Consider the following 19,616-nt stretch of genomic DNA (forward strand, 5'->3'; position numbering starts at 1 on the left):
AACATTGTAAATCAACGATACTCCAATAAAAATTTTTTTTAAAAAATAAAATATAATAAGAGTGAGCTCACTTTGGATTTTGTCCTGAGGACTCAAAGAAATTACCCGGCAAGCACGCCCAGCACAGTGCCTGGCACAGAGTAAGTGCTCAACAAGCTTTTCCCTTATCCATAAAACACGCATATTTACACATAAAAACAACAAAGAATCAGGAAAGGACAAAGATGTGAAAGTCTACAAAATGGGGAACTGGGATAAGTGGTAGTGACTGCTAATGAATACAGGGCTTCTTTGAGTGTAAAGAAAATGTTCTAGAATTGTAGTGATGGTTACACAACTCTGAATACACTAAAAAGCCATCAAGTTTTACACTTTAAACAGATGGATTGTATGTTATGTAAATTATAGCTCAAGAAACTGCTATAAAAAATTGTATTTAAAAAAGTCAATGGAATTTTTTTTAAAATTTTTTTGCGGTACGCGGGCCTCTCACTGTTGTGGCCTCTCCCGTTGCGGAGCACAGGCTCCGGACGCGCAGGCTCAGCGGCCATGGCTCACGGGCCCAGACACTCCGCGGCATGTGGGATCTTCCCGGACCGGGGCACGAACCCGTGTCCCCTGCATCGGCAGGCGGACTCTCAACCACTGCGCCACCAGGGAAGCCCCAATGGAATATTTTAAGTCATATTTTAATCCAGATGGGCCAACAGCTATTCTTTGCAACCCATGAGACTGTGTGAATTTTGTAATTAGAAAATAGTATCTTCAGTTCTGAGTCACTATAATATTAAGACTCAGATTTTTTTACCAACTCCTTTACAGGGAAAAGATAAACAAGCACACAGGACAATACCACACAGCCACAAATCTTATAAGACAACTTCTTAAATCTTTCACTATATATACCTTAGTTCGAAGAAAAGTTTAGTTTAAAATGTTTTACATTCTGTATTCACATACAAGACTATATTTAGCTGCAATATCAACCAACCAAAAGGTGAAACAAAATGCCTTTAATACAGTGAGTTTGAAACTTACCACTTCATTACTTAACACCTAATGTCACCACCAAAATACACATACAAATAACACAAAAGAACAAATGTTTGATCCAAAAACATTAAGCTGAATCCTACCTGATAGCAGGTTATTTTTCACAATAACAAGAGGTGAAGTGACTGTCTGTGTTATGGCTTTCCAGCAACGCACAATCACTCATCATATCCAGATTTTGGCCACGTTACCTCATCAGAAAAGCATACAACAGGTCCAAGAAACCATAAAGCAAAACTCAGGAAAATGGCCCAGACAATGCTTCCCTCCTCCCTTCCTGTCTCCTTCAGTCAACACATCTTTATTGAGCGTCTACTATGTGAAGACCTCGCCTCCATTTTTACCTTCTGTATTTTTCTATGAAGCTGCTAACATTAGTTTCAGTACTCTTTAAAAAAAAAATTGTGATATGAGCTTTGTAGTTGTTTATAATATACATCATCAAACCAATTTTAGTTTATTGAAAAAATTTTCACCGTTGTACACAGAATAATCAGAGGTAATTAAGCTGGCATACGGTCCAGCAAACATACGGATCTGATTTTCTATTTGGGCTGCGTTTTGCAGGTGAAAATGAGTAGCACTTGTACACTGTGGAAGGGGCATCCTTTGAGCTGCTCTTCCACCAATGGCGATGAATTTCAAGAAACAATCCATACTTCCATCAGCAACCACCACTGCAAGATGGCCCGGGAAGGTGACGGGGGAGCAAGCGCGCCCAGCACGATACACAAAGTGGAAGTAACTAGTAGTTCTTTCAGCCCCTCAAAACCTCTGTGGAGTTTATGCTGAGGATCAAGGCTGGACCCTTTTTCTCATTAGCTCAGTGATTAAACAACTATGTTCACCTGGCAAACTCACATCCTAGGGGCTGGTTTATCTCCACTGAGCACAGTACTGATAGGGAGCCTGCCCACCAGCCATCTTAAAGTTCCCCATCACTGCACAGTTGTAATCATCACTGGTATGGCAGGTAATGAAATGCAGAAGTGAAAGTGGGCATCTTATTCCCCTTATGAGTCAAAGCTGAACTTATAAGATCACTGGGAACTGTCTCAACAAACAGTAGTGTTTCAATCATTAAAGTACTGCACCAACTCCATGCTCGGTTACTAAAAATACAAAGTAAGCTTGGATTAATACTTAATCTCTTGAATCAAGATTTAAAAAGAACGTTCTCTTTTCAAAAAGATTGGTAAGTAAGTACTGCAGAATAGGAATAACAATACCAAATATTAGATCGGTCGTCAATTATGTAGGATCATTTGCTTTTTAATGAATTAGCTTGAAACCCCCTCTACTGCACAGTTAAACACTATCCTCTTAATGACTTTGGAGATGCAGAAAAATCAGAAGAATTTAAGAACATCTTTGATGGTTTAAAAATCATTTACTTCTCTAATCCAAACATGAATTCTCAAGATCACTTTTCTTTCCTCAGAAAACACACAGAACATCAGGTGAAGGACCTGACATAAACAAGCATTCTTCCTCTCACGCTAGGTGTTTTCTCATAAGTCATCATTTGCACTCCCATCGACCCCTCTGAAAACTCTCAATGTTTTCTGAGTACAATCTTTTATTTGCTACTTTTATCAGCTTTCCTTAATACTCTGGGTTTCTGAACTATTTCAAAAATAACTCAGCAGACCACACAGAGACGAAGTTACAGTGTCTGGCTCACTGGAGAAACAAACTAAGGTCCACCCCACCGTACTAATAAATTAGGACGAGCGGTACACCAGTCAGTTGTGCATTAAGCCCCTCAAAACCTATGTGGAATTCATGGTCAGGATCAAAGCTGAACCCTCTTTCTCATTAGCACAGTCACTAAACAGCTATGCTCACCTGTCACACCACTGCATCTTGACAGACATTATCTACCCTGTAAGGTAAACATGGCAGGTGTCTCTGCCCATGTCATACCTGAGAAAATGAGACAATAATACATGTGACTTCCTTAAAGGGAAAAAGTTGAGCAGCTTGCAAAGGGCCAGGACATCCCCTCTTTCCCCTGAGACAATGGTTCTCATCCTTGCTTACACATTAGAAGCCCCTGGGGACATATGAAAAAACACCAATGGCAGGTCACCAAACCAGACCAAGATGCCAGCCCAGACCATGGAGATACCTGGGAATGGTGCCTGGGCATCCGCATGGTTTAAAAGCTCTCCAGGTGATTCACAGGCACAAAGTGGAGAACCAGTCATCTCTAACCTACAGATGTTTAAAAGGACATCACTATCACTGGCAAACACCGATTTTCTTTCTCTCACTTCCTTTTCTTCGGTGGCTTTGCCTAAGGACAGAATGGCAGAGCTGTGGTAAACAACAGTCATAACAATGAATAATGGACCCAACCAAAACAAGTATGTTCTTGGGGTGGGCAAAAAACAACAACAAAAAAAAACCCAGTAAGAAATAGGATTCAAGAATCAAAAGGAAAACACATTCTCGAAAGCTAAAAAGCAAAGTTCAACACATAGGTATTCACATACATCGCTGTATACACCATGTTTTCTTTCTGTTTTTCCCTCCCCAAAAGAGCAAATTTTCAAACAAATAACTATACACTGGCATGTGTGTCCCAAATGTCAGGAATGAAATGCTAAGGAAATTCCTTCTAACATCTGCAAGTAATTTTGTACAATACGTCATTGCTCCTATGCATTCACCTTAAAGAAGAAAGATCAGAGTAGAATAACTATATATCCAAATGCAGTAATAGTTTTGCTCTACTATTAAGCATGATCTGAAACCCACTAATTATTTCCAGAGGGAACTTCTCTCCTAACACTTTATTCCGAAGCGTAGTTTGGTTCTTAGGCAACCAGGACTTCATGGGCTGGCAGTAATACAAGTGGGAAAGTGTCATTAAAAGAACACTCCTCAAATGAGGAATTCCAAGCATAAGAAACAATTAGGTACCTAGTGGGGATTTCGTATTCCAGTTCTGCTGTTCCTACCACCTTCCAACGAAATCACAAATACACTCAATATTCCCCCAAAGACTGCAGATAGGAGCTTTTAAGACTTCTAGGATCTTAAGACACACACACACACACACACACACACACACACACACACACACACACACACAAGCTTCACATATGCGTGAATGAACATAAATTGGGTCTGTGAAAAACACTACCAGTTATACAATATCTTCAAAACGAAAATACCAAGGAAGAGATTTTATTCAACTCAATCTATAGGACGTTAGTCAAAGGCAACCGACAGTTTTACAAATGCTCTGTTAGGGAAAACTTATACTAGGAACAGCCACAGCTTACTTTCCCTTCACTTCCCCCCAAATCCATCTTTTTTTAGCTCTGCCAAATAAGTGGCTCCAAATGTGTTTGTTCTGTTTCTCTCTTTGTTTTTCCCAAAAGGGAAAAATTAATGGTCAAGTGGGTTTAATTTTTAAATCGGTACAAGAGCTTTAAACACACTGTACCGAAAAAAAAATGCAAACGGAATGCTCTTGAAAATGGTTACACATTAAACACACATCTAATGACCCAGGCCTCTACTAAGGCGAGTTCTTAAATTCTACGGGGGTCAGAAGTTTAGTTTATTCAGCAAGAATAACTCTATTAACAGCTCCGTCTCCTACTTGTCACCACAGTAAATATCCACACACTCCAAATCCTAGAAAATGTGAGGCAATTCAAAGGAGGCTGGAGCTGCTGAGGGCTCCACTGCTGTGCCTCAAAAGCTTCTACAGCAACTGGTCTGCCATAGGAATCAAGGGAAGCCACCCACAGGGATGCACGGATCACAGTGGATCAGAGCAGTTACATCAGACTTAGGAGACGGATTTTCAGAGAACAGGAAGAAAATGGGGAGGGCTTATGTACATCACTCCTAAATAATAATGACGATGAAAGCTCTTTAAGCACATGCCCAGAGTATCAGAATTACTGACCAACTCATGTACTGCTATAGTTTTTAAACACAGATTTTTTTCCCCCCTAAATATTCTCATCTTTTATTAGAGGCCAAGGTTAAAAGGCAAAACCCAGCAGACTCCTAAGCACAGTGAAAAATAACCCAAGCCTTATAGCTGTTCCAGAGCGACAAGCTTTCTGGATTTTTAATTTTTAATTTAATTTTACAACATCTACCATGCAGGAAGGTCACACCGCGGGAACCTGTCCTATCACACGCTGGAATAAATAAAATCATGGCAAGCCTTATACAGATGGGCACCAAGTCATATCTAGGAAAGGGAAGACAGTGTTCCACCCTAAGCAGTCAATTATCCAAGTTACAAGAAAATCTGATTTTTAAGTTGATGGGAATGAACCCTTACTCTTTCCAAATCTTTTTGTTCCTGAAAGTCACCTCTACTAATTAACCTTATTAATGTCTTGATGCCTTTTCTATACTTTTCTCTCCAAGATGCCAGTCTGAAGCTCTTATCCACCACTTCTGCTCTAGGGAAAATCTAAGGGAAGATGCACTGTGTACAACCCACGGGCAATGAGGGAGAAGCCGTCTCCCCGCATGGACCCCTGCCACTGAACAGGGTCTAAACAGGCAAGCAAGACAGGAGAGGTTTAATTCCCGCTCCTCTGACATCAATTCCTCTCAATGTGGTTGCGTAGTTCTGTTTTAAATGGCTTTCCAGTTAAAAGTACAAAGAGGGAGGAGCCCCAAAACCCCCCAAATTTCTAAAACCAAGAGTAAATTTTAACTGTTGCTCAGTTCTATTTAAGCAAATAAGAGAGCTCCCCGTATCTACTGCTTTCATTGCCTTTCTCTGGTCTCTTCTTACATAATTCAATCTTGCTATTTCCTTAATGATGCTATCCACAAAAATTTTAAATCTAATTACCAAATCCATCCTACAAGAAGAGTACATTCAATGTAATATGTAGAATTCAAATATTTTCCCCTTAAGTTTTTTTTTTCCTATCTTGAAACAGCTTGGGCTGTTTTCTGGCTTCTTACCACTATGCTTACACCTGTCACCTGATTTTCAGTCTTCATTTTTATTCTCATTCCCTAGTTTGTCACTGTTCTTAACTATTTTCTCCCAACTATTTCTTCCCCAACAATTACCCCCAATATATTCTCCTTTCCCATCAACTCAGCCTCTTTAGCATATATTTTACGTCCTCTCCTTTGAGTTTCAGCCCTCAATTTTTCCCCTTGATACAGAGGAACCTAAACGATGATTTTGTGTCTCAGATCCTTATTACCCTTATCCTTGCTCTGAACTCCTGTCCCGAAAGACCATGATATTGACAACAGTCATCTCCTTATCCTTGACCAATCCAGCTCAGAGGAAAAAATGTTTCCCCTGTGTTTTTTATTTTCCTTTGGTCCCCTGGTGTACCCTGGGGCATGCTTCTTTCTTATGTGCTCTCCTCTACTCACTCCCCCGTGGAGCAATGCAGCTCTCTCCTTGATATTCAGTTTGTAATTATCTGTTGGCCTCTGTCAAGGACACTGGCCATCTGAAACACACTCTACTTGATGATCATATGAGATGTGAGATGTGGCCAACCACGGTCTGGATCCACTGTCAGTACGACATACACCTGATGTGTATTTCCAATAGCAATGAGACATTCACCCTGATCCATTTCTCTTGCACCTTGGGTTCTCTTGTGACTAATGAATAGCACTTGCCAGAGGGCTTGCTGGGTTAAGGGCCGGGAAGGTGCTATGTTTCCAGGCACAGAAAAGAACTGACTGGCTCAAACGGGGCTTAAGTCTTTGACCTCGGCTTCATTAGCTCTCAGCACAACCAGCCACAGTCACATGACAGCAAGGGCCCCTGCTAAATGCAGGAATCCTGTGTCGATTCAGAAGGGAAAATATAAGCCTCAACAACACGCCGACACCCACACGGAGACAGATCTGTTAGCAAACCAAGAAGGAAATGAACTTGAGATCTATGTCCCATTCTGATTTCCATGACACCTCCTAGGAGAAAGGGTAACTAACCTTCACCCTGCTTCTCACAGGCCTTCCAAGTTAGTGCTTAAAGCGGAAAACCACTTTGAGGGACACCATATTGCTCGTGAATGTAAGAGCAGCCATGAACAAAGAGAGAAACATAGCTCTTATTTCAACAAAAATCGAGAGAGCATAGAAACCACTTTTCTGTCCTCTCTGAACACCACACAGCAAATTCCCCTTACAGGTGGGACACACATACATCATGAGGAAGAGGGCATGGGAAAATAGATGAAAAATAAATTGTATTTACCTTCTTCTGTTTCATGCCACACGATCCCTTCCAAATTCACACTGGTCCCGGGTTCACAGGGCCCAAGACACTCTGGCTCTGTCACTACTCCAACTTCACACGTATTGACACCCACGGAACGAGTCCGAACCAAAAGCTGTTCAACCGGTGCTGCAATATTGGATGAAGATGGGGAAAAGTAGGAGGGCAGAATCTGAGGCGTGAGACTGCTGGAAATCGGCGGCGGTGGTGCTGGCACTGTAAACAGGGGGTCAACCTGAAAGACAGACAGGCTTACTGCAGTGGTGCTGCATGCTCGGAGCTCTTTTCAATGCAATCTGTTTACATCACTTCCAGAATACATCACCATTCCAAATTCCATTTGCAATTATAATACGCTTTGAGTGTTTTAATGGTGCCAAAATACAAAGCAGAATAGAAATAAGCATTTTCGTTTTTCATGACACAAGGTAAACACTGGAGCTCTAGCTTCCTGTGCTATAGACAGGCCTTCAAGGTCCTTCTAAATTCACCAATTAACAACCCTCGGCCTCCACAGATGTGAATGAAATATGCTTTGCCAAAGGAAGACTATTTCCCACTTGTCGTGAAATCGTATTTTCAACACTGCAATATTTTCCAAAGGAGAAACTCTAATAAATACCCAGATAGGCATCACTGGCCATTCAAGTACAGGAGATGGACTAAAATTGTTTGCAAAGTATTTTATAAACCATAATGAATTAAATCACTACTAAAGTAGATTAACTACTCTGCCAAATATATAAAATACATAAATTTGATTACACACACTGAAACACAGAAACTGGATATTATTAGCATGTATTAAGCATCAACTTTTAACTAAGTGTTCTACTGCAAAGTTTGGCAGAATTCATATAAATGGAGAAATAAATACGTGTGCTTAACAGAATCTGAGTTTCTCCAATGCACAAATCTTTTAGTGGTTCAACAAAGATTCCTGATGAGTTTGGACCAAGACTCAGCAGCCCTATGTCTGAAAAGAGACAGCCAAAACAAGATCTTGTGGTACAATAACTCCTTTGCACCCCGATCCTGAGGAGAGCAAGCAAAGGGGTCCTTCACCACAAAAAGTTTAGGAGTCAGGCCATAATGAAACCAAAGACTATGCATGTACTAAGTAGGTAGACGGTCAACAGACTCATTCATTCCTTCCGCCCATTTTAACCATTGTTGTGACTGCTACGGAATAGCTTTGGCCCTGCTGACAGGTTATCAAATGTGAAAAAGCCAAACACACAGCACGTCTGCGCCAGGATTCCACATCACCTATGTCCTCAGGCTGCACAGAGACACCACCTACACACAAGAGATGATACCGTATGTGTTTTATCAGTTGGGCTAACAAATTAGATATGTAAAAAGGACACAGAGAAGGTTGTTCTGGTAAAATGCCATCTTAGTCTGTTTATATATTCTCAGTAAACGTTTGTAAGAAATCAACATTTGGCTACAGACATAATATTATATAGTCTTTGTTCGTCAAAAAAAAAACCCCACACACACAAAAAGAGTGTATTTCAAGAAGTCATATGAGGAAGTGTGCTCCTAGATAAACAGCTGAAGCAGTCATCTGTGTGGGCTCCTTGTTCATATGACTGTAGGAACTATTTCTACAGTTTGCATTTCACTAAAATGATACAGCAACGTTCACATGCCCGAGTGATCCAAGATGCAATAGAACAGCCCTTCATCCAACTGCACACTAAAGAAACTTAATTTCCTGCTCTCAAAGCTGCCATAAAACTCCTTTTGCCCCATGCTTTTTATTGTTCTTCCTTCTTGATCACAGAGCCCAAGAAAGGAAAGCATTTAACAGCCCCAAACCCCAGATCTGGTGATTTATGCTTTTGTGTAAATGCAGTTTAACATGGATCAAAGTTCACACTGATAGTTCCTATTTTAAAACTGAGCTGACAAATGAAGAAAGGGGTTCTGAGGAAGAAAATTTAAGGAGGACAGGGGAAGCCGATGCAACCTTGTAGTCTTTATTACAACTAAAAAATTACGTGAGATTGAAATCACTTTCTAGAATTTAAAAAAGAAAAAAAAAAGACCAAGGAAAATTATAAACCACTATACTGCACATTTTTTTTGAGCATGATTCCCAACAACCTCTTAATCTGTATAGTTAGTTGTCAACTGTAATTTGGTGCTACACATGTAAACTGAAAAGACAAAATGGAACAATATTCTCAAGATATCCTTTATATCCTTGATCGACAGCGTACATGAATTCCAAGAGAACAAATATAGCTTCAGTTAGATACACAAGAAAATGGAATAAAATAAATGAGGTGAGGAGTCTCGGTATCAACTCTCTAATTTTGAATTTCAGGACACCCTGGGGCAACACGTACAACAGAAGTTATAGGGACAGGGTGTGCTGACACCGGGACTTTGGCCCCAGCTCCCACATTAATTAAGCTTGTGACTGGGGAGAGTCATTTAACCTCACGGAGGCCCATGGGCCTCAACTGGAAAATGTGTTCTTTGGCCTTCTAATAGTGATGACGAATCCTCTCACAACAGAATTTCTAGACCAAAGCCCTATTTCAGTATAACTCTGCTTATGAATATATTTGTATAGAGATACACTCACATACTTATTTGGGATATTTATGTAATTTCAAAGATGAAGCTTCTAAGGAATCTAGAAGCTTGATGGGAGAGGCCATGGTATCCTGGGCCTACCAGCAAGTTAACTGTACTTATTTCCATTAACACAATTCAAATGCAATGAAAACAGTTCAGCTGATGACATTTAAAGAAGGGACCTGGGAGCCCTGTGCATGCTTGTTTTAAAATGAGAAAAGTAAGATTCAGAGAAGTTTGACTATAAATATGAACTTAACCATAAACAGCCCCCCAATGTGGTAATAGTCTAAAACTCTTAAACTTGATAGGAGAACTCAATAGGTAATATAGTTTTAAAGGTTCAACTCTTTGACTTGCACAAGTGAATTTCTCTTAGTTTTTCCACTGTACTCACTTCCTCCATGTAGCTCAAAACTCCCATTCCCACAGGTACCCATCATCATCATCATCAGTGAGAGTAGAAAAGGGAACTTTTCTCCCTTGAGATTTCAGGATTTAGAGTGGAGAACAAAGACCTCCCACGTGGTCTACTGGGGGTCCCTCTGCCCCAGTGCTCACCAACTGGAAAACGGGTGGGGAATGATAGCTACTCCCAGAGGCAGGTTTTATTTGGCAGGTATGCTACTTTTAAAAACCTTTTCATTTGTTGACCAACACAAAAAAATTAGGGAAAAGTCTGAATTTCCACTATCTCGTAACATAATAATTGGCTCACATGCTATGCTGGGCCCACCTTCCTCGTGGCATCAGCTGACAGGCCTGAGCTTCCCTCAGCCTGCAGTGACCTACCCAGGCACAAGCAGTGAGTTGGCGTTTCCAGCTTTTCCGAGACGACCACAGAACGTTGGCGGTAGAAGGTCATCTAACCCAACTTACTCATTGTAGACAAAACCGTGGCCCATATCTGTTAGTGTGTGCAAGGGCAATTAAGCATCTCTAGGGGCAGCCCAGGTGAGCACAAAAGAGCCGCATCCTCCAAGCAGGACCTTCACAGAACGGGTTCAACGTACACTAACACTAGAGACAAAAGAGAGGTGAAAGGGAAATAATTCAGAGTGTGGCCATTTCTTCCTACCAGCTAACACCCCCAGTGGGAGAAGTTCCCCTCAAAAAGGTTTTGGTTCTCTTGTGTATCTCATGGTAGCTAATACACAGTCACGTGACACCATACGTCACGCAGGATTTTGAAAGATCTTCAACAGTTACTGTTGCCTTATACAAAAGGTCAACTCCACTGCACCCTGATTTCTCAGTCACTCACTGATCATACACTGAAACGTAATTTCTTCACCCAATGAGGCTCCTTAAGACAGAGAGCAGCAACAGTTCCCATGAGGGAGTCCGGGGAGGAAGCACCATACACTTGGACTTGGGCAGTGATAAACCTCAGGTTGTGCTGGATTCAAATCCTGACCTTGGTGGTACTTGCTTGCATGGGACCCTGAGCAAATGACCTGGCTACTCTAAGGCTCAGTGTCTGGACCTAAGAAATGGGAATAAGAGTAACAATAACCTGCACAGGGTCGTGGTGAAGACGGCCATGAGATAATTCATGCCCAGTGCTTAGCTCAGTAAACAATGACTTTGAAAAAGAAAAAAGAAAGTCCCTGGTCTGATATTACAGTCCTCTAACCCTGCATCCACTTTTACAAAGCTCCTTTTTATATCCTACTATGTTTAACATAAATCTATAATCCTCTCCAAATGCATGGTTAAGGGCGGTTAAAGTGTGTTAAAAGTATAAGAAAAAGGGCTTAACCCTGAGAAGCTCAGCCTGAGGAAATACTGCTCCTTTCATACACTGGCATCTGGCAGCCGTCCACCGGCTTAATCCAACCCCACTTTATAGCCAGCCCTGATAAGTCCTACACTTCTAGAAAATCTCCTTCTACTCGTCTCTAGCTGTACCTCTTTTTTTGTGCACTGCCCTCCCCAAAGTCTCCTTTTATTCACCTCAACTCGATCACATGTCCACCCAATAAATAATTACTAACACACCCGCTGTGTGTCAGGCGCCGCTAGCAAAACAAGAGTGGGCAAGACTGTAGCAGTAATCAACATACAGATCCAGCAAAATTACAAGTGTCGCTGCAGAACCTCATCCAAGGGGCTGTCCATGGTGGCCTGAGCACAAGAAAACAGCATGTAGAAGACAGTGCGGGGCAGGGATCAGTCTCTGGATACGGAATCCATCTCAACCTTTAAGAACCCTTGGCAAGGTGCTTGATCTGTCTGGGACTCAGTGGCTTCATCTGTAAGATGTAAATAACACTTGGCTGCTAAGGTGACTACTACCTGAGATCATTCCAACAACATTAGCCCAGGGCCCAGTACGGAACAGCCCTCAATAAATAAAAGCTATTGCCATTGTCAATATGATTATTATTATTACAAATATACTTGAGACCTGAACTGAAAAGAAAACAATAGGTGGTTTGGCCCTTTTAAAGCCAAATGCTAGGATTTGCTACGTTCAAAGGCAATTCAAGAGAAGCAGTTATAACTACCTTTCTGGAGGGAAGTACCCTAAAATAGTAATCATCAGATATTCCATTTAAACACTGGTGGGGAATTATTAGTCAAATAATACCAATAAATGGAATAAAAGAGCAGAAGAGAGAACTGGCCCGTTTTAGCGATCGTTCCTTTGTCAGAGCTCTTTTCTGTTATCTTGACGGGACACTGATGGAACCAGCTAGAGCCCAAAAGAGGAAAGCAGGAAAGCAGCCATCTCCAGTGGGAAAAAAAAAAAAAAAAGAAAGACCCATAAGTCTAACAGCTGGTGGTGGCAGCCTGTCAAACTGAGGAAGGTTAATGTCAAGAACAGACGCGCGGCAGTCTCTCACTGTTATTTTTGCATGATTATTCCCAGGTGTTGGTGCACGCTGAGCAGTAGCCCGGCTATTTATCACTCGAGAGAGCCTAAGAGTATGGGAGTAGGGGAGCAGAGAGGGGAGAGGGAGGCGGGGAAGAAGAGGTTATTTACACAGATAGCGGCACTTAGGGTGTGTAATCAGAGGACTGGGGGGAAGAAATCTGCAGAGAGATTCTGGCAATATTTTCTCTGTTCACCTTATTTCAAGAGCTTCCTGAGTGCCGATGAGCAAGGAAGGCTGCAAAGCTGGAGCGTGAGTGGCAGCAGCTTTGCATCACGCGAGCACGGACTGTGGCAGCCGCTGATGGGTTTCCAGGACCCACAAACTGACAGCAAGTGAGGAGGGGTCGGCAGGGCACTCCGGCTCCGCTCAGACCCAACAAAGGGACAGTCAGGTGGCTCTGCTGCGGGGAGGGCTAGCGCTGCCAGGCAGAGGGGAAGGAAGTTCACAGCCTGGAGACGGGCAAGCCTCAAGGAAAGATTCCCTCCCACATCCCGTGGCAGGTCTGAACTCCCATTGGGGAGCCTGCCCAGGTTTCTGCCATCTGTTGCCACAAATCTCCACGCTCATCTTGCTCTTAACCCCTCAATCCTGGGATTCTCAGGTCACCAACAACCAGAGCGGGAGTGGTGTTTTATTATTTTGCTCCGAGTCAATATTTTTACCTTCTATGAGCGCGCCAGGGCACAATTACTTAATGCTCACATTTTCTCCATATCCTGGTATTTGGCTGTTTTATGAGATTGCCCACAGTCACCTCTTTAATTTAAAAAGCATCAGACAGAGACTGCACTTCGTGTAGGGGAAATCACAGCTCTTTAAAGGTGACCACTGGCACAGTCCATCACTTTGCATTTTAACTACCCTTTCTGCCTGACATCACTGCTTCATGAGTAGAGCAAGGGAGCTTAAAAAATGGTTTCCTTGACTCTCTCTCGCCCTGTCACAGCTCACCCTTCCCCCTCCCCATATCCTCAAGTCCGTTCTCCAGTAGGTCTGTGTCTTTATTCCTGTCACGGACATATACACACTAACAAACGTAAGGTAGATAGCTAGTGGGAAGTAGCCCCATGGCACAGGGATATCGGCTCGGTGCTTTGTAACTGCCTGGAGGGGTGGGATAGGGAGGGTGGGAGAGCGGGAGACGCAAGAGGGAAGAGATATGGGAGCATATGTATATGTATAACTGATTCACTTTGTTATAAAGCAGAAACTAACACACCATTGTAAAGCAATTATACCCCAATAAAGATGTTAAAAAAAAATGGTTTCCTTAAGCACCCATCTTTTCCCTAAAAGGATTCGTCAAGGGTAAATTTCCATCCCTGTCAGACACAACTGCAACAATTGTATTTCTGTCATTCCTAAGTCTATCTTTCCTACATGTAGTGAAGACTTTTCCATCTAGAACTGTGATCAGGGCAACGCATGCTCTACAACTTGCCGCCACACAACAGGGGCAAACTCTTACTAAGGGCCGACGGTGCACCAGGCCCCCATATGTTGTCTATCTCCTTTGACACTCATTATGTCCCCATTTTATAGAAGCAGAAATTGAAGATCTCGGAGGATGGGCAACTTACCCAAAAAGCTGAAATTCAAGGCCAAACCTCTCTGATTTCCAAGTCCATGGGCTTTCTTGTAAAACCACTAATGACATCAGTAGCTACTGTTTAACACATATAACACAGGAGGGATTATACTGGGCATTGTCCCATTCAGTCCTCACAGGCTATGACTGAAAGTACTTTACAGATGAGGAATAAGAAACTTAAACTTAAAAGGTAACTTAGGGTCAGTGGCTGAGCCAGAATTTGAACCCACATTGGTCAAACGACAAAAGAAACTCTTCTCATTGTAAAAGAGAACACAAGATGTTTGAAACCTACCTCCCCAGGTAATTTCTGACCCTTTTCTGCACGTTAGAAGGCACGCATCTGCTCACTTTTCTCAACACCTAGTTCAGAATGGTGCACCTCGTCGTGTCCAAGCAAATACTGCCATCCCTCCAGAAACCTCAACTAAAAACCTCACGGAAACCAAAGCTCAGGTTTTGTTTTGTTTTGCTTTTACACATCTTTATTGGAGTATAATTGCTTTCCAATGGTGTGTTAGTTTCTGCTGTATAACAAAATGCATCAGCTATACATATACATATATCCCGATAACCCCTCCCTCTTGCGTCTCCCTCCCACCCTCCCTATCCCACCTCTCTAGGTGGTCACGAAGCACCCAGCTGATCTCCCTGTGCTATGCGGCTGCTTCAGGTTTTGTTTTGCTGTTGTTATTGTTTTAAATCATCCGACTCCAAAAGCAACAGCTAGGTACAATGACTGGGAATCATACCATTATTTTCATTTTCTCATCCCCAGGTATAAAAACCAGAGACCGCCGCAAATAAAAAGCCAAAGTACTTTTTAGCTGTTCAAGTGCTTTTAAGAGCTTCTCCGTTGAACGGGTAGGACTCAGCCTGGGGCTGAAACAGGGCTCTGGCCCAGGGGGCCAAGACGGATGCTTTCTTTCCAACCAGGACCTCAGCCATGCTGAAGTCGCAGAATGCCAGCCCAGGGTCTCTGTGGCGCTGCTTGCGGGGGGTGGTCAAGGGAAGGTCCCTGACTATTAGCGTGTCACTCCAGAAGTGACTCCATACGTGCAGGTCACAAGGCAGAGGCACACACGGGCCAGCCACAGGTGTAAAATATATTTTAAACCACAGTGACGATCCTTAACTTCATTCTCTAGCCATGACAATTTTTCAAAGCAAAAGAGAAGGTACTGAGTATGGAAAGACAGTGTAATTCAACTACTCCAGACTCGGTGTCTTAAGTTCTTTGATTGCTGTTTTGAAGCCAAACCAAATTCTCACCTAGAAGGCCCTCCATCAGCTGTGCTGAGTTCCACAGGAAAGCGCTTCCAGTGGAGGTGGAGGGGACATGGGGACGCAGCCTCGGGCACTTTCCACAGCAGTTGTCACATACTTAGCCTCATTTGTGTTCTTTGCAAAAAAAAAAAAGAATCTGTCCTATTGCTGAGCGACAGATCCTTCACCTGTTTTAAAAGTGTCGGTGACATCTTCCACTGTTCAGCAAGCTGGGCATGTTTTAAACAGCAGGAAAGGATCAGTGTTTTCCTATCTTGTTCGTAAGGGTTCTCTGATTTCCTCACATCCTGCCTATTTCCAAAGACACTTAAACACACACGCACACACACACAAAGGAGGCAATGGTAAAAGCTATTTTAAAAAGTCTGTCTTCTTGGATTAATCCTTTTCACAAGTCTCTTTACTTTGTATAAAGTTAAACTCCTGAAGAGTTCCACACAAATCCCATTTCTTTCAATTAGATCTGGCCCCCAATCCTAACAGTGAAACTTTTAAAAAAAAGGAGGCCCAGAGGTAAAACTCCGAATTTTTAACTCTGCATTTTGCTTCACGTGGGTGCACCTGTATCAGCAAGGAAATCAATTTCAAAATCCCTGACTACTGGGTATCTTCGTAGATACTGGCCATCAGTGTACTGCCTGTCTTTGCACGACCCCAATTTCCCCTTGAAATTAGGGAAAGGTTGGAGGCCTATCATCCTCAACCATCTCTGGACACAGATATGATTTAAAGAAGGGAAAAAGGAAGGGAAAAGAACGAAAGAGAAGGCTGTTTGGGGAAAAAAAGAAAAATCACCTTATTCCTAATCCTCTCAACTAACAGCACTTCTTTTCTTTATAGTAGAGAATCTCACCTGCAACCACCTAAAAGGAATATTTTCGACACTTAAATTATGGACACAATACATGCTGGTCATAACAAGTTCAAACAAGGAAGTGCCTGAGTCGCGCCTTATGGGAACTAAGACTGCACTTCGGGAAGGGTCAAAGCCCCGCTTTCCACAGCAGGGTGGGCCAGCCACGGAAGGAAGCAGCTGTGACATCCTGCCCAGCATACTATCTTGGTACCATTCCCTCCCTGCAAAACCTGAACGCTGCTCACATAAATTCAGGTCTAAGATGCTCAGTCTGCATCATCAACATCTTATCCCTCATCCTTCCATAACTTCCAAACACTGATTCAAAACAGCCATCACTCTCTTAACGCAAGCTTTGAAATTTTAATTTCATATCAAACAACTAAGTAAAGCTCTCCATAGTTCATCACAGAGATGGACGATTACAGAACGAAAGAAAATCACGAAGCTCCCCCACCCACCTCCATACCTGTCTTCAAGGACACCCTGGAGACACTCACATTCATTCTTTTTTTTTTTTATCCTTTTCTGGATTTTTTTTTTTTTTTTTTACGTTCATTCTTATTTCAGCTCTACTGAAAGGCAAGAGTGGGCTTTCTCATCTGATTTTATAAACTAAGGAAACTAAAGTCTTAAGAGGTAAGCTACCTCACAAGGTCAGGAGCAAAAGAAGAGACCACAGGCTATCCCAGTGAGGGCTGCCATGCCCTCTACCAAGCTTTGTACCATTACTGAAACTTTTAAAGTTCTCTTCTCACAGAACCCTCCCAAACCCCGACAAAAAAGCCGCCCACAGGCCCAGAATTCTGTTTTCCCTCCCGAGAACAGAAGGAAAAGTCAGACTTTAAAAGTCAACAGGTCATTCTCCAGGGAGATCCTCTCTTCTAACAGTTTCTTATGCATCCTTCTAGAAACTTAATCCGTATAAAAAAATGCGGGGCAATGGGGAGGGATCGATTTTCATTTTATAGCCTTCTATGCTTGCATGAATTTTAACATGAATATGGACTACTTTCAAAATTCTTTTAAAACTAGTTTTTAATAAAAAAGATGCTAAGCCATTCCACTTTAGAATAAAAGGAAACAAATGCTAATGCAGAAGGGAGAAGGCACGTGATTGAGACTATTTCAACTCCTTGTGCAGAGGTCCTGAAATCAACAAGCCAACGTGTTACTGCGTGGGACCTAGTGTGTGTCATGGGAGATGGTGTACTGACCCTGTGTCCTCCTCTTTACAAGGGCTGCTGATTAAAGCCCCCTCACCAGTGGGGAAGTCGTTCACTCATCGTGGTGGCCAAGTGCCACCACGTACCAAGCATTGCTCCGTGAGCCCTAGGGGGCCCCGAGGACGCTGGGGAGACCAACAGTGGCTGCAGAGCAGTGTAGGGTCAGGGCTGCGGTGGTCAGTCAGGCCCAGGGCACTGTGGGAGCACCAAGGGGTGGGGCAGGGAGTGTTCAAGGTGGATCTGAAGGAACTGCAGGACTGAGCCTGGGGAAGGGCGGGAGGTGTGGGCAGAGCTGAGCCATGCTGGACGGCACAGTCGGTTAAGGGGCTTAGGGGGTCAGGAAAAAGATGGAACATTAAGGATGGAGAAACAGACAGCTCGTGAAGAGCCCAGGTCAGGATAAGAATTTGGGGGGTGACTGCCAAGTTAGCAGAGAGCGGTGAGCATATGAAAGTGGGGGCATGGGAGGATGGACAGTTTCTGTGGTAAAAAGGAAGCTGTGTGAGGGGGTTGAAACTGGAGGAAAGGAGGACAGTTAGGAAGCTACTAGAGTCACCCACGGAAGAGGGTGCGGCCGTGGAGAGGGTCGGGGGAGAGGCCACGCTCTGCAAGGTGGGGAAGCGGGGAGGCTCGAGGACCAGTTCCAGGTTTCTGTTTCAGGGGCTCAGGGCGTCACTCCCTGGGATGGGAAGGATGGGCGGAGGGTGGAGAGGCGATGTCTATCACGCGGATGGACAGAACGGTGTGGAGCTCCAGAGAATTACCTAGACTAGAGAGGAGTCACTGGCAGAGAGAAAGTGGTGAAGCCAGCAGAGAGGACGAGACGGCTCAGGGGAAATGTGAAAAGTACGAAGAGAAGGGCCAGAACCCTGCAGGCTCCAACACTGATGGGGCAGAAAGAGAGCAGGCGGCGTGTCTGTTGAGGTCACAGCAAACCAGGGGAGAGCTGAGTGACCAAAACCAAAGAAGAGAGGGTCCAAGGTCACCATGGTCTCGGAGGTCTGGTGGCCAACACCAAAGAGCAGTCAAGGGGAGACAGTGCCCACCCTTGGGGAGCTGGCTTGGGCCTCGCGCCCCCATCTACCAGAAGAGCAAGACTGCTAGTTTTTTAATAGCAAGCCCTTAAATTCACCCTAACAGCCGCTGGCAGCCCCACAGTGTGGGCCCTATACCTCTCTGGAACCTTCCGTTTCAATCCAGGTGAAGAAATAATGACTCAACACCATGACTGCAGCCACCATGACTGCAGATCAGATGACTTGATCTGCGAGAACCCAGATTTCATCCCCAAATGCCAGCTCCTACCGCCATCTCTGCGTGTCACTGGCAGCCAAGATGATGATGAGACCTTCACTTCAGGAGGCTGTTATCACAAAACCGGTGGGCGTTCTGAGTATGCTTTTTCAGACTGCCCCCACCTGACCCTGCCCTTCCCCAAACGATGTCCTGAAGGGTTCAAGGCACCTCCCCTTGAGAATCAGCGCCAGACCCTAAGTAGAGGTAAACTCGCTTGCCTTCCCTTCTATCTTCCTACTCTGGTACCTTTAAAAACACGTCCCCTCGTTGCCTACATTCCTGCTCCCAGCCTGCAAGTCCCAGTTCCCCCAATGTGAACACCCTGCCTTGCCAGTCTCTGGGCAACGATCCTTTACAGAGGAAGAATATCAGGAACAGTGTACCCTGCCTGGGATGTCTTTAGTTCAAGGGGCAGCAAACAAACGCCACTGGGCCAAATCTGGCCCACTGCCAATTTTTTGTACCGCCCACAAGCTAAGCATGTTTTTTAAAAATGAAATGTTACAATCAATTTAATGATGACAACCACTAACTCTGAACCCATATGAAGTGAAATGTTACCACCTCCCCCATAAAAAGAGAATTC

The 19,616-nt window shown here is 43.5% G+C and overlaps 1 protein-coding gene across 5 annotated transcripts in view; it reads right to left on the reverse strand.

Moving 5' to 3' along the window:
* The window catches only part of ZNF608 (zinc finger protein 608), a 102,407-nt gene that overhangs the window by 50,015 nt on the left and 32,776 nt on the right, over positions 1 to 19,616 (reverse strand). For all 5 annotated transcript variants that reach the window (XM_060296154.2, XM_060296156.2, XM_060296153.2 and 2 more), the window contains one exon: positions 7,277 to 7,532. In XM_060296154.2, coding sequence (XP_060152137.1) covers positions 7,277 to 7,532 — 256 coding nt within the window. The remainder of the gene's footprint in view (positions 1 to 7,276; positions 7,533 to 19,616) is intronic.

This window comes from Globicephala melas, chromosome 3, assembly GCF_963455315.2.
Source record: "Globicephala melas chromosome 3, mGloMel1.2, whole genome shotgun sequence".
NCBI lineage: Eukaryota > Metazoa > Chordata > Mammalia > Artiodactyla > Delphinidae > Globicephala > Globicephala melas.